At 32.5% G+C, this 14,446-nt stretch overlaps 1 protein-coding gene across 1 annotated transcript in view; it reads right to left on the bottom strand.

The window, feature by feature from the left end:
- Positions 1-892: 892 nt before the first annotated feature.
- Positions 893-14,446, bottom strand: part of LOC129965633 (protein slit-like) — an 18,857-nt gene continuing 5,303 nt past the window's right edge. Inside the window, exons 2-6 of the mRNA XM_056079695.1 lie at positions 13,819-13,988; positions 12,617-12,777; positions 12,009-12,123; positions 3,661-3,815; positions 893-1,032 (exon numbers count right to left, since the gene is read on the bottom strand). Coding sequence (XP_055935670.1) covers positions 893-1,032; positions 3,661-3,815; positions 12,009-12,123; positions 12,617-12,777; positions 13,819-13,988 — 741 coding nt within the window. The remainder of the gene's footprint in view (positions 1,033-3,660; positions 3,816-12,008; positions 12,124-12,616; positions 12,778-13,818; positions 13,989-14,446) is intronic.

The raw sequence follows: 14,446 nt of genomic DNA on the forward strand, positions 1-14,446 counted from the left end.
GATCATGCATGTCAGCAGATGGTATTGATCTCTTTCATGTTATCGATGGGGCATTAAATGCAAGAAAATACATTGCCACATTTCTAGACTCAAAACTTGCACTTTCCATCAGTGATATATTTTCCAGTTATGCATCATTTATTTTTCAGCAGGATTAGGCTCCTTGCCAGACAGCAAAAATATCGAAAGTGTGGTTTAGTACAAACAACATTAAATTGTTATCATGGCCAGAAGACAGTCTTGACCTCAAAATTATTGACAACTTATGGCATCGTTTGAAAACTCTTATACATATGAAGCGTTCATCAAATAAAACAGAATTCATTGATGCTATCATTGTTTCCTGGCATCATGCAATAACGAAGAAAGAGCTTGAAACTCTCGTCAGCTCAATGAAACATTAGTGTGAAGCTGTAATAAGAAATAAAGGCTACCCTACTAAGCACTGATAATTCACTACAGCCATTAGCATCTAATGTATTTCGATCATTGTTGCCTCTCTACTTTTTTTTTGTATTACAAATATTTGAATTTTGCTTTTTGTATAGAAATCAGCATTCAATCCTCTTTAAAATGATATGTAAGAGTTTGTATTTTGTGAAACGTTACATTTTCTATAAGCATACAAAGTTAGAAAACATTAAAATTTTCAAAAACGTCCACCATTTTGGCCACCACTGTACGTATAAAAGATGTTCATGATAAGATGTATTTTATGATATCAAATTTTAAAACCATACATGAAAAGTAAAGCTCTGTTAAAAATTAGTTTTTAATTCGTTTTACCTTTTTTTAAATTCATGTATGAAACTTAAAAGTATAGCATTTAGATCATTTTGCTTTATTCGCATTTTGCATGTAACACTTAAACAACAGGAACGAAATGCAATGTTCAGCAGTTGAAATCTGTGCGAACGAGATCTTTCAGTTCTCTTCCTTGAAGTCGTTTCGGAGATTCACATCTGCCCTGCAAAACTTGCGGCTTGACATCCATCAACCACACCAGACGACAGTCGCACTTAAGTGGGTTACCTGAAATAAATAAATTTACATATGTATTCTCTAACAGAATTTATGATATAGTAAATAAAAATAAATATTTAATAATATCAGCATAATAGTGAAATGAATAAAATTAATTTTATCGTGATTTATTATTTTTATTGTGACTTTTTGGACTTTGTCAAAAAGATGAGTGAAATAATATTATACTGTTAAATATAATATTACTAGCAGTACCCGCACAGCATTTCCGTGGCATAACATCGACGAGAAAAAATTAGCTTTAAACTTAAGTCTAGCCTCCACCCGATAGGACATGGGCAGGTCACGCAACGTCAAACAAACATATAAATATATTTAGAAATAATCAAAAATAACTAGAAAACAATTTTTATAGCACACATGGAGAAATGTTTAGACCGTTAAAGAAGTAAAAATATATATGTTCATAGACAAAAAAATTCATTAAAAATATACAATGGAAAAGCTGTTTTAAAATTTAAAAATATACAAATAATTCATTGTATTTACTGTTCCACTCTTGTTTATCAACTCTGTATAATCTAATATGAAAATAAAATTTAGCTTACTTTATAATATTTCCTTGTAAACTATATTGGTAGGGCGATCACTTCGCTCTTCATGAAATTCATTCTGTCTCTGTAATTCAATTGCAGTGTGATTTAAAGGGAGACGGTTACTTCGCTCAACAGAAGACCAATCTTCCCTAAGTGCGGACATTCTTTCTCTGACATTCGCTAACCGAACGTTTCTATCCTCTGCATTTTTATTATCACAACAAACGAAGAGTTTTGGCATTTAATGTGTTCAGATCAAGGTTGGATGTCCGTTTTCAGAGCATAATCAGTTTTGAATCTTGCTCTTGCTATTTGCGCATGCATAATGAGCGCATAGTTTCAGGTTTTCGTACATAAGCGTATAAGTGCAAAACACAGATGCAGTTGTTTTACGCATGCGCGAATCGTAGTAGAAAAATAATTAAAATCGTAATTATAAAACTCTTTTGTTATTTTGATATGACTTCAATATTCTAAACCCTTCCCAAAAAGGGTACAAATATCTCTAATATCAAGTATTTCTCTTCAAACATACAAACGCTTTCATGAGGCTTCATTTTATACCATTTTTAGATATTAAGACCGTTTGAAAATGTTTGCTAATTATCTGCTATTTCCTATGACAGAAATTTTTGGATTGCAAGACATGGCAAGTTAGCATTTAAAAAAACTATCAGTTAGGCGACTGCATTGTTTTCTTATCCCAAATTATCAAATGAAATGAAATTCACTTGATTCAATGACCTAGAGTAGAGAAAGATATTTAAAAAACGATTTAACATGAAACTGCAGATAAATAAACATTTATTAATCGTGCAATGCAGACTGTCCACAATGGGCTTTCACATTTTGAAAAAAATATATAGCGGTCGATCAAATAAAAACGGAGCAGTGGTTATAATTTAGTGTATTTTTGTGGAAGTGTGACGGAAACGGTGTATGGAGGTAGAAGTGGGAGATAAGAAAGACTATCCCTATTGCGAAAAGGGGTTTTCTCAGGTTGCCGCACGGACCCAAGTGACGTGCTCTAGTGGTCTGCCAACTGTATCATCCAATTTATAATCAGTTACGTCTACATTGTGTTTGCGACTAAATAAGATCAAAATGGTGTTATTCGTTTTCTAGTGGCATAAGCTACTGGATTTTCAGAATTGTATCCATGAATGAAGTGTAGTTGTACCTCCACCATCACTGATCCGTGTGCTGGACCGATGCAAGCATTTCCGAATTCTTCTGGAGGAGGTTTGGTCCAAGGCAAGGCCTTGTCATTCTCTCACTTAACAAGATAATGAAGCTCTGGTGGTGAGAGTTTAAAAACTCAGCATAAAACCCCAAAACTTCATCATGTGACTTTGATATATTTGTTACCCTGAAAAAGGCTTCGAAACGTGCCTTTTGCCCTCGGATTGCAAAGCCATGGATACTATTCGAAACTGGTTTCTATTTCAATCAAACAACTTCTACGAACAATATATTCATAACTTGTTGAATCAGGGGGGCAATGTTTTTGTAATTTTGTTAGTGATGTTTTAAACACAAATAATGTCATTTCGTTCACTCCCGTTTCATCTCCCTTTGATCCGCCCTTATAACGCAATAATAGATATTAATTGAAACCACTGTTTATGTTATTTATATTAATTTTATGTTTTCAGATATTTCAAAATTTATTACAAATATTACTACAAGTGATTCTGTATACGTAATAATTGTAGTAAGGAGTTCAAGAAGATGACGAGGACGACACCTGAGCTGTCAACCCCCTCCAAACTTGCATACCACACCAGCTGGAAGATGTATGGCCCCGACGGACTTCCCATGCAATGACGTGATGACCGATAACGTGCATCACTTACACGATGGTCCTTCGTTGGAATCGGGTCACGAACCTAAAACCCACCGGTTCCGAAGCCGAGACCCTACTACCAAGCCTCCACGGCCCTTTAGATCTTGAAAATACTCTAGCAAATGGTTTGATTTTAATGGAAGTTATATCGAAAACTAATGCACTGTTATAGTTTTAAATGAGTATAATAATTGTTGATACAAATAATTAATTAAATAAGCAAAATTTTCTTACCATTAAGTATTAAGTATGTGATTTTAGAAACACTTTCAGGACTGTCAAAAGCATTCTTTGGGAGTGTTGAAATTTGATTTTGTCTCAAGCTTAAGGTCTGCAGATTTGGCATTTGTGTGAAAAGGCCTTCTGGAATCGTCGTTAGCTTGTTATCGCTATAATAAAGATAAGTTTTTTAAAAAAACAAACACATACACACTATATTTTATACGTTTTTATAGCAAAGACTGATTTATATGAACTCACATTTCTGACTGTTGATGTATTTAACATTAAAATTCAAGATATTTTCATTTACTAGGATACAGAGAATCACAAAAAGATAAAATTTCGAATCAAGTGATTGTGATACGTGCTACTATTCGATAAGGAATATGGGTAAAGCTTACAAACTAACAAATTTAAATTCTTCAGATAATTCGTTAGAACTGAAAATTTTGTTCTTTAATTTTAAGGATAATTCATTTTCCAATTTGAATATATTAATCACCATTAAATACATTAAATGCATTAAAAATATTCTTTTTTCTTCCATTTCACAGAGAAGTACTTTGTGTTTCAATTCGATCGATTCATCGAATTAGTTCACTACTTTGAAGTTACAGGAGATCCATTTGGGAGAAATATACTTTTAAAGTCCAACAAAATGGCGAGTGAATCTGCATCACATCTCCCATCACATGGTAGACATCCGGTAAAATCGAATCTGAAGCCCAAAAATTTTAACTTCAGAAGCTGACCCTTAGTATGGTTCGTTTTGTCTCTCAGAACCAGAAACATGCATTGAAAGTGGTCGCATTCTATTACTTCATAATGTATAAAATTCTGCATTAAATTGATTCTACACGATTCTACGAACACCTTCCAACAATGGATGATGGATATTTCGTAGCTCTGCGCTTTCCCTACGAGCGTACAATAACAAGCTCTGAACATTAGCTTTGAAAGAAGTTGAATTTCCACTGCCGGGTTTCATTTTAATATTTTTGAACAGTTTCTAAATCTTCTAGAATTTTATAGTTTTGTTAGTACGAAATAAAAAAAATACGCTTTCAAATTTTGGATTTTTCTACTGAAGGAAACTAAGCTTATTGTCTGAGTGCTTAGCTTGACCATTTTAACAAATGGAATCACAGTTATTCGAACAAGTGTTTTTGTAATTTCAAAAAAAAAAAGTTATTTCAATTTAAAGTCATTTATATGCATTCCTAAAACCCTACATGGATGGTCTTAGGACTTGAAATAATAAGAAATAAAACAATATTTATTTAAAAGCTAAGACAAATATGAAAATAGGATAGTGAATTTTTAGAACAACTTTATACACATATAGTGCTATATTGCTTACATATACTCAAGCATACAAATATTAATTTTATTTTTTCTATATTGTTTTGAGATGAAGTTTTATTTCTTATAATAATAAATAATTATAATAGTGTATGTGATTATATGAGTTATTAGTTTTTTTTTATTCTCACTCTTAGACTATATTACAGTGACTCTCGTCTTCAGACTATGTTACAGTGTATAACAAGTTATTAGACTAACCATTACACCCTTGTAACAATATATGTTGTGTCCTGAGCTCAATTTCTAATTTCTCGAAAGAATTCATAGAAAAGATGCCTATTATTTTTTTTCTTCACTAGAAAAGTTCCTAATGTATAGAAAAATACTCAGATTTGGAGTAGAAAAATTAAAGAATTTTATTTCATTTTCTAGTTTTCGATCTTTTATTCTCGAATCAAAGAAAATCTCTACGTTTTATAACAAACCATTCGTTTGTATGGTCTTATGGCTGCTCTAAATCAGTCATTTTGCTGCCATTCATCAGGTAAATAATTATTTTGGGATTCATTTTTAATGAACTAATTAAAGCAACACACTATTACGTCAGCATTAACTGCAACTGCATCCCATACTAGACCATTCAAAACGCCAAAAGTTGGATAAAATTTAATTTGATCAAACTTTCACCCCACTCTATAGCAGAAATACTTGTCTCTTCAGTTGATGAATCACTTCACACAAGCGTTGGATCAAAGGTTTGAGTGGAGGTTCGAGGCATCGTTGAACACCGATTGATGCAAAATTCAACAGTTTCATTTATATAAAGCAAGAGTTGAGCCTTGTGTCGATTTCTCTCCTGTTCTTAGCCTTCTGTATCCAGGAAGGAACCATATTCCTCGCAGTCACAGTTCACTTAATAACGTAATGTTTACATAAACCTCTCGAAACTTCTTACTCATTCTTTCTTACCGTGTTAGGACCTTCTATAGTCATATGCAGTGTCATTTCTTTAACTGCCATCTGCATGCCGTAACATTTCCGTTATAATTACTAATTTTTACGAATATTATAATTTTCCCATGCTAGCATGCAATACCAAATATAATTTTGCATTTTAATCAAAAATGAACTATTTATTATGCATTTAGATTTAACTGGAAGAGTGAAAATATAGACTTTTCAAAAACCGCAATCTCATTCAATTTACTTCAAGAGCTTAAAATATATATAAAAAAAAAAACTGTTGAAAATAATTTTTGTCATGAATTATGTTCATTTAAACACACTCTTGTGGTAAGAATTTGCTAATTTCCAAATGATAATAAAAATATCTGACTTCCATACGATTATTTCAAAGAATATAAATGAGCCCTGATTATATCTTATAACTTTAAACAAACAATTCATGTGTGTGTGTGTGTGTGTGTGTGTGTGTGTGTGTGTGTGTGTGTGTGTGTGTGTGTGCGTGCGTGCGTGCGTGTAAATGTATTTCATATATCTAGGAACTGGTTCTAATGATTTTGGATGAAATTTTATATTTAGATAAGGTTTTGCTTTTTAAATTTATCAGTATAAGTGACTTTGCTGAAAAAATGCGACTTTACATACAAAATATTTTTTAAACAAAATATTGACAGACATGACCTGCATAAGCGTATCAGACATGGAACAATGGTTAGAGCTTCGGATTCCGAAGCATTTTTCTCATGTTTGCAATTCCATTAGATTTCGCTGATAAAGGAGCCAGAGGATAGGATTTTATCTACAATTTTACTGAAAAGAAAAGCCTGCCAGGCGAAGTTTGGTCTCCTAGGTACTAAAAGTATTATAATTGTTTAAGTGTCATTAATCCTAGCTATATAAAGTTTCATAAATACTTTAATGAGTCAGATTTTGAAAATGACGACAAATATAATTGGAAATTTTATCCAATATTAAATAATCACTAAACCATCTGAAACCTAATTTGTGTCTTGACACCGAGATTTTCAATAGGATGACATCGAATTTTACATGTAAGTTTTTTATTTCATTTAGTTTGTAAGAGGCACTTCAAATCAGTTGTGATTCGTTTTTTGTAGATGCTAAGTATAGAAATAAAAGATGTAAGAAAAAAGAATGAGCCTCGAATAAATTTTATGTCATTCATTTCAGACCGCATTGCTTGTGAAAGACGTATTTCATTACTGATGACCTTTTCCATCAAACCAGTCTACAACTGGATGAACTACTTTAATGATTCGTGTAAACAGAAGTGGTGATATCGCTGGTCAATACACATTGAACTATTTACATCTCATGGTTATCACGATCTTCCTAATTGCCACCAGCAGATGAAATTGTAAAGATCGATACTGACAAAGATTAATTTCATAAATTTGAATCACTGACTTTTTCTAATTTATAATCAGTTAATATAATTAAAGGTAATAAATGAGACTGAATTTTTATGAAACGCTACATTAACATCCTGTTCTGAGTAACAAAGAAATATTCTTTTCAAATAATTTCTATAAAATTGTTTGATTTTAAACACATTGTTGGGAACGAGATTACATATAATATTTTTGTTTCCTAGTTGGTAACGTCCATTTAAAATTTATTAGGCTTTTTTTGAGAAAAAAAGAGATGTCTGTTTGTACCTTTCAGTCTTATTTAATTTAATTCAGTCTAATTAATTTAATGAATCAATTTCAGTCTAATTTATTGGTGTATAGTTTTCGACACATCTTCCCATTCTCCAGATCACCCATACTTAAATGACGCTCTTTAAGTTAGATAAAGAGAGCCCAGCCGTTGGAAAACATTTGTTTGCAACAAAACAACAGAAATTCCTCCATACAATACTCCAGCACAATGTCACCAATGTCCATGTACAGGACAACCCTGTGGATCGTCTTACTCTTGGTACTTTTCCATCACAGCTATCAGTTTTGGTATCTTGGTGGCACGGCCCGAAATGGCTGAAACATAATCCAGAAATATGGCCTGCTAAAGATTTAACATCACATACACAGCCGTTAGTCGAAGTGGAATCACGAAAAACCGAGTCTCAATCCTTCTATGTTGCAACAACAGAACCCATCGTGCATATACATCGTTACAGTTCTTATACAAAGCTTCCTCGTATGATTGCCTGGATTCTACGTTTTGTGCGAAATTGTAAGTCTCAGCCATGTATTGCTCATGAATTGACTTGTAACGAAATAGAGAAGGCTAAGGAATGTATCCAAACTGTACAGCATCAGTGCTTCTTGGCTGAAATAGATGCCTTAAAAAATAGACGTCCCTTGAAAAAAAAAGGAAAAAAATCTTATTTCAATCCCTTTCTCTAAAAAGGTTACTTGCCTCTTGGAGGAAGACTCAAATTCTCTGACATTCCTTCTGATATTCAACACCCTTTATTACTGGATGGAAACCACTCTTTTGTCCATCTTTTGATCCAAAATATCCACATGTATCTCCATCATCCAAGTGTACGTATAGTCCTCTCCGAGTTAAGTTCTACCTTCTAAATTTTAAAGGCAGGTCAAGCTATAAAGCAAGTTCTTCATAAATGCCTACTTCGCAAGCTGTCCAAAGCGAAATGTGGAAGAAAAATCGAAACTCCTATACCTTCTGAAAGAGTTGTGCCGCCGGCTCCATTTACTACCACAGCAATTGATTTTGCTGGACCTGTGAATGTCTGCTGTTTGAAACCAAGAGACACGGCCTACATAGCACTATATACTTGTGCAACAACATGTCCACTGGACATTGAACTCGTATCAGATATTACCACTGACAAATTTCTCTAGGCACTACGACGATTTGTTGGCAGCAGAGGATTGCCTCTTCACAATCTACACTGACATTGGTACCCCTCTTCATACAGTAAATACGGAACTGGCCCTGTTATGGCAAGCTCTGACATCAGTTAAAATTCAACAATATAACGACCCAAATAGTATAAATTAAAAATGTATCGCCCCACGACCGGCTTGGTGGGAACGCCTGATACGAATTACCAAATAATGCCTGAGAAAGGTACTCGGATGAACACCTTTAGATGAGGAAAGCCTGTCCACTGTTCTCACTGAAACAGAAACCACTCTGAACTGCCAACCATTAGTCTACGAAGAGGAAAAAGACGTAAGCTCCGCAGCCTTAACGCCAGCTCATTTCTTGACAGACGAAAACAAAAGGCCATTCCATCCAGCCCAGATAATGACACAAGGCTTAAGAGAACCTACAAGCAGCAGCAGGACTTATTTGATGGTTTCTAGGGAAAATGGGCAAAGGAATATTTACTTCAACTGCGATCTTTTCATCGAGTTTGAAACCATGGCATGTGGAAGAAAGCCACAGTGGTGGACCTACATCAGGAACGCGACGAGAAAATAAGATACCGCGAACTGAGAGTTAAGGATCGAAAGGTAACTCGCCCGGTCTCTCTGGCTATCCCCTACGAGGTTGACCAGGGTGGGGAGGATGTTGGAAACGAGATTACATGTAATATTTTTGTTGCCTAGTTAATATCTATTTACAATTAGTTTGTTTTTTCGAGAAAATATGGAGATGTCGATTTATACCATTCAGTTTAATTTAATACCTAATTAACACAAACTGATCACATCTTAACTAGCAACGAGGTAGTAATGAGCATTGGAGTTTCTGGACTGAATCAAGAAAAATGCAATACAATTTTTTTTTACTGCATTGAATGAGTGAGTTAACTTCTGTTTATAGTTTTGCAATTAAATTTCTGTGCCAACCCATTCGAAGGTATATATTCGTTCATTTCAACTCCAGGGCGAGTTTAGAAGGTTCGCGTAATTTGTATGATTTGAGAAATTCCAATCATAAAATATTCTTTTGCTATATAAAAAAAAGAATTTTTATCTAAAATCCTATAACCTTAAATTTTGTTTATTTAATAAAGCGTATTGCACATGCCCAGCGTTTCATATTCCTTACGGGATGAATAATATATTACCATCACTCGTTGCAAATAAAGATATCAGTCATTGGAGAATGTAGAAAAAATACTTCTTATCAAAGTAATAAATTTCATAAACTGTTGTAAGTGAATCACTATCTATTTCTAATTGACGGTAAATTAATATTTTTAAACCTACTGAATGGAACTCTCTTTTGTAAAACGCTGCATTGATATTCTTATCTATAAAGAGAATGAGGGGAAATTTTTTGTATTAAATAAAGAATTATTAATCTCAAAAACAAGGTATAAATAAAAAAGTTTTGAGTATTAATTTAATCTTTATAATAAACTATACATTAAACTATAAACTATAAACCTTGACAGCTTAATTAAATCAGAAATAGTCTTTTTTTTTAAAGAAAAAGGGAATTTGGAATTTTTTTTTAATTAGAGCGAAAGTTTTGACATTTAGTTTAAGTGCGTATTATATAAAAGGGAAAAATATCAGATCAATATCTTAATTAATTTTTGAAAAATTCGCCTTTGTCAACAAACGAAATACAGGTCGCCTCGAAAAATGCTTGTAAATACTTTTATATCAGTCAAGTTCGCAAACCAAAATAACTCCTATTTTAAAAGGGTTATTTATGATTTTAAATGGTATAGTAATGGTCAATGTTCAGCAAAATAATAACAAAAATTAAATTTGGAAAAGAAAAAAAATCTTCCTTTGTAGCGATTAATTCTCAAAAAATATTAAAAAATAGTGTTCGTTGTCGTAATGGCACTGGAAAAAGAATTAGGATTTAAGAATGAAATCAAAATATTAACTTCGATTTTAATTCATTATTTTTAATTAAACATTATGGCATGATTTGAAATTATAGAATAATGCTTTTAGTGTAGGAGATTTTTTCAGTGTACAAATTTTAACTCATGGAATAGTGTTTATACTCATTTTTCAAAGAATTCAGTTTATTTTTTTTAAAAAAAAGGATGAATTTTCCAAGGAATAAGGCAGATACCGATCTGAAATTTTTACCAACTTCTCCCCTGAATATAATACGTACTGAAATAAAATTCCAAATATTTCTCAGGAAAACTCGAAAAATAATAAAAAAATTTACCAAATTCAACTTTTTAAAGGTTTTCTTCTAATTAAGAAATCATTACTTTTTCTAAATCATTGCATAGGTCTTATCAATATCTGTAGTTGTTTTTGCTTATCCTCAAAAGATCTCGCGTATGTCAGATCAGCCCCAATATGTTGTTGACCGCCAAAAAAATCTATAATAATAAGGCGATCGGAGATTAGTCTCCCTTAGAAAGTCCAATGCAACCCAGAATGTGATCATGTAAAGCTGGATGGTCACAGCACTTTTTTTTTTTTTTTGCAAGTGGGATGGATTTTTCTATCACTTTCAAAGGAAAGACATTTAAGGTCGCCATTTTTTAGTCTTACCAGAGCAGTCTGGGAGCCACGGTTACATTTGATTTCCGGCAGAGTGCCAGAAGGTGTTTTCGTGTACCATTGGTGCGCAGGTGGAATACCCCATATTAAGTTCAGTTTAGATCTTTCTTTCATTTGAGTCATAGTTCTTGATAAGGTAAGTGAAGAGCCAGTGGCCGTTTCATTCTCCTTGCCCTCTTTGGCCAATCTATCAGCGACCTCATTACCACTAATTTTTATGTGTGATGGGATCCATTGGAGGTGGACGTCGTGGTTCTGAGAGATCTTCCTCAGTTTGAGCAATATAGATACGTTGGTTTCACCCTATCAATATCCTCAACAAAAAACTGTTTCTATGGGAATTATAAATGTTTATTCACAGGAGATAAACCAATATTAAGACATCCACTCCGTTACCCTCTTACTCTTAAACATATCCGGATGCAAACACAGAGGCGTGTTGTAAGTAATCAGTTCAACAACATAAATCGATAATAAGGATTTTATGTAATATTTTCCATTTTGCTATTTTTCGTGACAGTTTAACTGGATCATATCATGAGAAAGAAGAACTTCTCTGGGAAAGCAAAGCATAATAATACAATCTTAAATTATATTCGTTCAATAAAATGTACTGTAAGAACAAATGAGTCATATTTCTTTGGAAATACTAAAATCACTCACTTAAAATAAAGAAATCTGCCATTGAAGGGTGTTGGGAAAATATCTCGAGTTAAAGTTGTTAATTTCCCAGCATCAACAGCTATTTTGTCCAATTTCGTGAAATTTGCAAATGCACCTGTTCAAAAAACAAAGCAAAAGATTATGCAAAAATTATAAAAAGTTAATTTTCATAGAAAATTATTGTATTTTAAAACATTTGTATGAAATTTTTTTTTTATTATTATTTTCTGTATAATTCATAATTACAAAGATTAGAGATACATTAACTTTTTAAATAAAATCTCCTACCAGACGTTATGAAATCAAAATTTAATTAATAGTAATCCCTTCATGATGATTTAATTCTGAATATATTAAACAACAATACTGCCCTAAGAAACAGTGTATAAAAATTCAGAACCGTAGACACCACCAAGCGATTTAAAAATTGATTACAAATTTCATTTTTACAAGGTGTAAGCTGATATATTTACTTCAAAGAGAGTAAAAATTATTGTTTCGAATATAAATTATAAGTTCTAATGAAAATTAAAACAGGCCTTAAATGGACAAGGCTATTCTTGGAATTTAAACTAAAAGTTTGAACAAAGAATGAATTTTTTTCATACCAGGTTTGATTGTTTTCGTTTCTGTTCCGTATAGCGATAATTGTTCCAACTCTTTTGGAGCATATTCGATGAAATCTTTTCCCAGTGTTTTTATGGAATTGAAGTAAATATTCAAAATTCGAAGGCTTTTCAGCGGTTCAAGAATACGCCAAAATATACCTCTGAAACAGAATATGTTTTTAAATGTCACAAAGTAACAAATCGTTTTAAGAAATATAGAACTATAATTCAGCCATATACATTTTTTGGTGTTTTTAATGACATGTCCATTTACAGATATAAAAAAAAAGTCATTAAAATAAAAATCCTTTTAGGAATGAAATAATTATAACCTAAAGCGAAACAATTTCACTCCTATAGTCTATCCCAAAAACTTATTACAACAGATGGAATTGTATACAACGCTTCATGATAATTTTGTTTGTTGTTTGTTTGTTTCTTATGGCACTTGCCACTGACAAGCCCGCTGTTACGAAGACAGCGATTTAAGCCTGAGGGGAACGTCTCTTATTTTTTATAGCAGCGCCAACTAGGGCCAAGAGTACGACTTTGCCACTCACGCATCACTCATTCGCTTGCACAACCCCTTTTTACAGGAGGGCACATTCACACATCTCACAGATAGAACAACAGAAGAACAACCATGCCCAAACCGGGACTCGAACCCGGGACGGCCAGATCACGGGGAAGACGCGCTACCCCTATGCCAGGACGCCGGCTCATGATAATTTAAAAGAAGATACACATTTATTGTGGCACAGGAACTGAAAATAAGTGATGTTATACAAAGTCGATTGCAAAAAAACTCCAATTGGAACATTTAATGAATACAGAAAATGTTTTGGTTAATTGACTGTTATTTCATACTACTAGGTGAATAGGATAGTTTGAAAGATTAATATAATACTATAAATCACATATCATTTATATGTTTTGTAATTTAACAATCCATATTAAGATTACTAAAATTAAATACTTCGTTTAGATAAAAAAAAAATAGAAAAATACAGATATTGTATTAATAGCATAAAATAAGCATAAAAGTAAATAATTATAGAGACATTTATAAATAAATGTATGCATATAAATACATTGTTAGAAAGAATGTGGAATGGAAAGTGAAGGGAAACGTAATGATTTAGACGCACAATGTTTAGAATAGAAAATAAAAGCAAAATCTGCATCTTGTAAAAGAATCCTACCTTAATACTCTACAGTTCTCAATATGAAGTGTCCGCAATTCATCTAAAGCATTTGGTGGTCTATCAAATAGATTAGATAACGTCACATTCTTCAAATGCATTTCAATTACTTTAACAGTTTCAAAGATATCATACGGCAAATATTGCATAACGGAATATTCTATGTGGACCTGGAAATATATTAAAAATATTAATATGGAGAGTAAGAAAAGAAATCTAAACTGCATTTGAGCCACAGATTGTGATGTAGAACAATTAATATTTAGGAATTTTCACATTTTTGGGTGTGGCTTTCTCCCTTTCCCATACATATATCGGCATAAATTATAAACTGGAACTCACAAGATTCTGGAGCCAGGGTTATTTTGTGGTGTTTATGTCCACGCGAATATATTCTAATTAACAAAAATGTATAAGTTCGTAGTTTGCCATAGGCATTACAGGATTAAGACATTTTCAGATAGATAGTGTTAAATTCCATTTTTATTGCTTCTAAGGACATTATAAAGCTTAAGAAGATAATCTGGCGCATAGAAGAAAAGTATAAATATGGTAATCTCTATTGTTACATTCAATACTAAGTAAACATATTAAGTTATTTTATGAAAGGAAAGATAATTATTTCTTG

This window comes from Argiope bruennichi, chromosome 4 (assembly GCF_947563725.1).
Source record: "Argiope bruennichi chromosome 4, qqArgBrue1.1, whole genome shotgun sequence".
Lineage (NCBI taxonomy): Eukaryota > Metazoa > Arthropoda > Arachnida > Araneae > Araneidae > Argiope > Argiope bruennichi.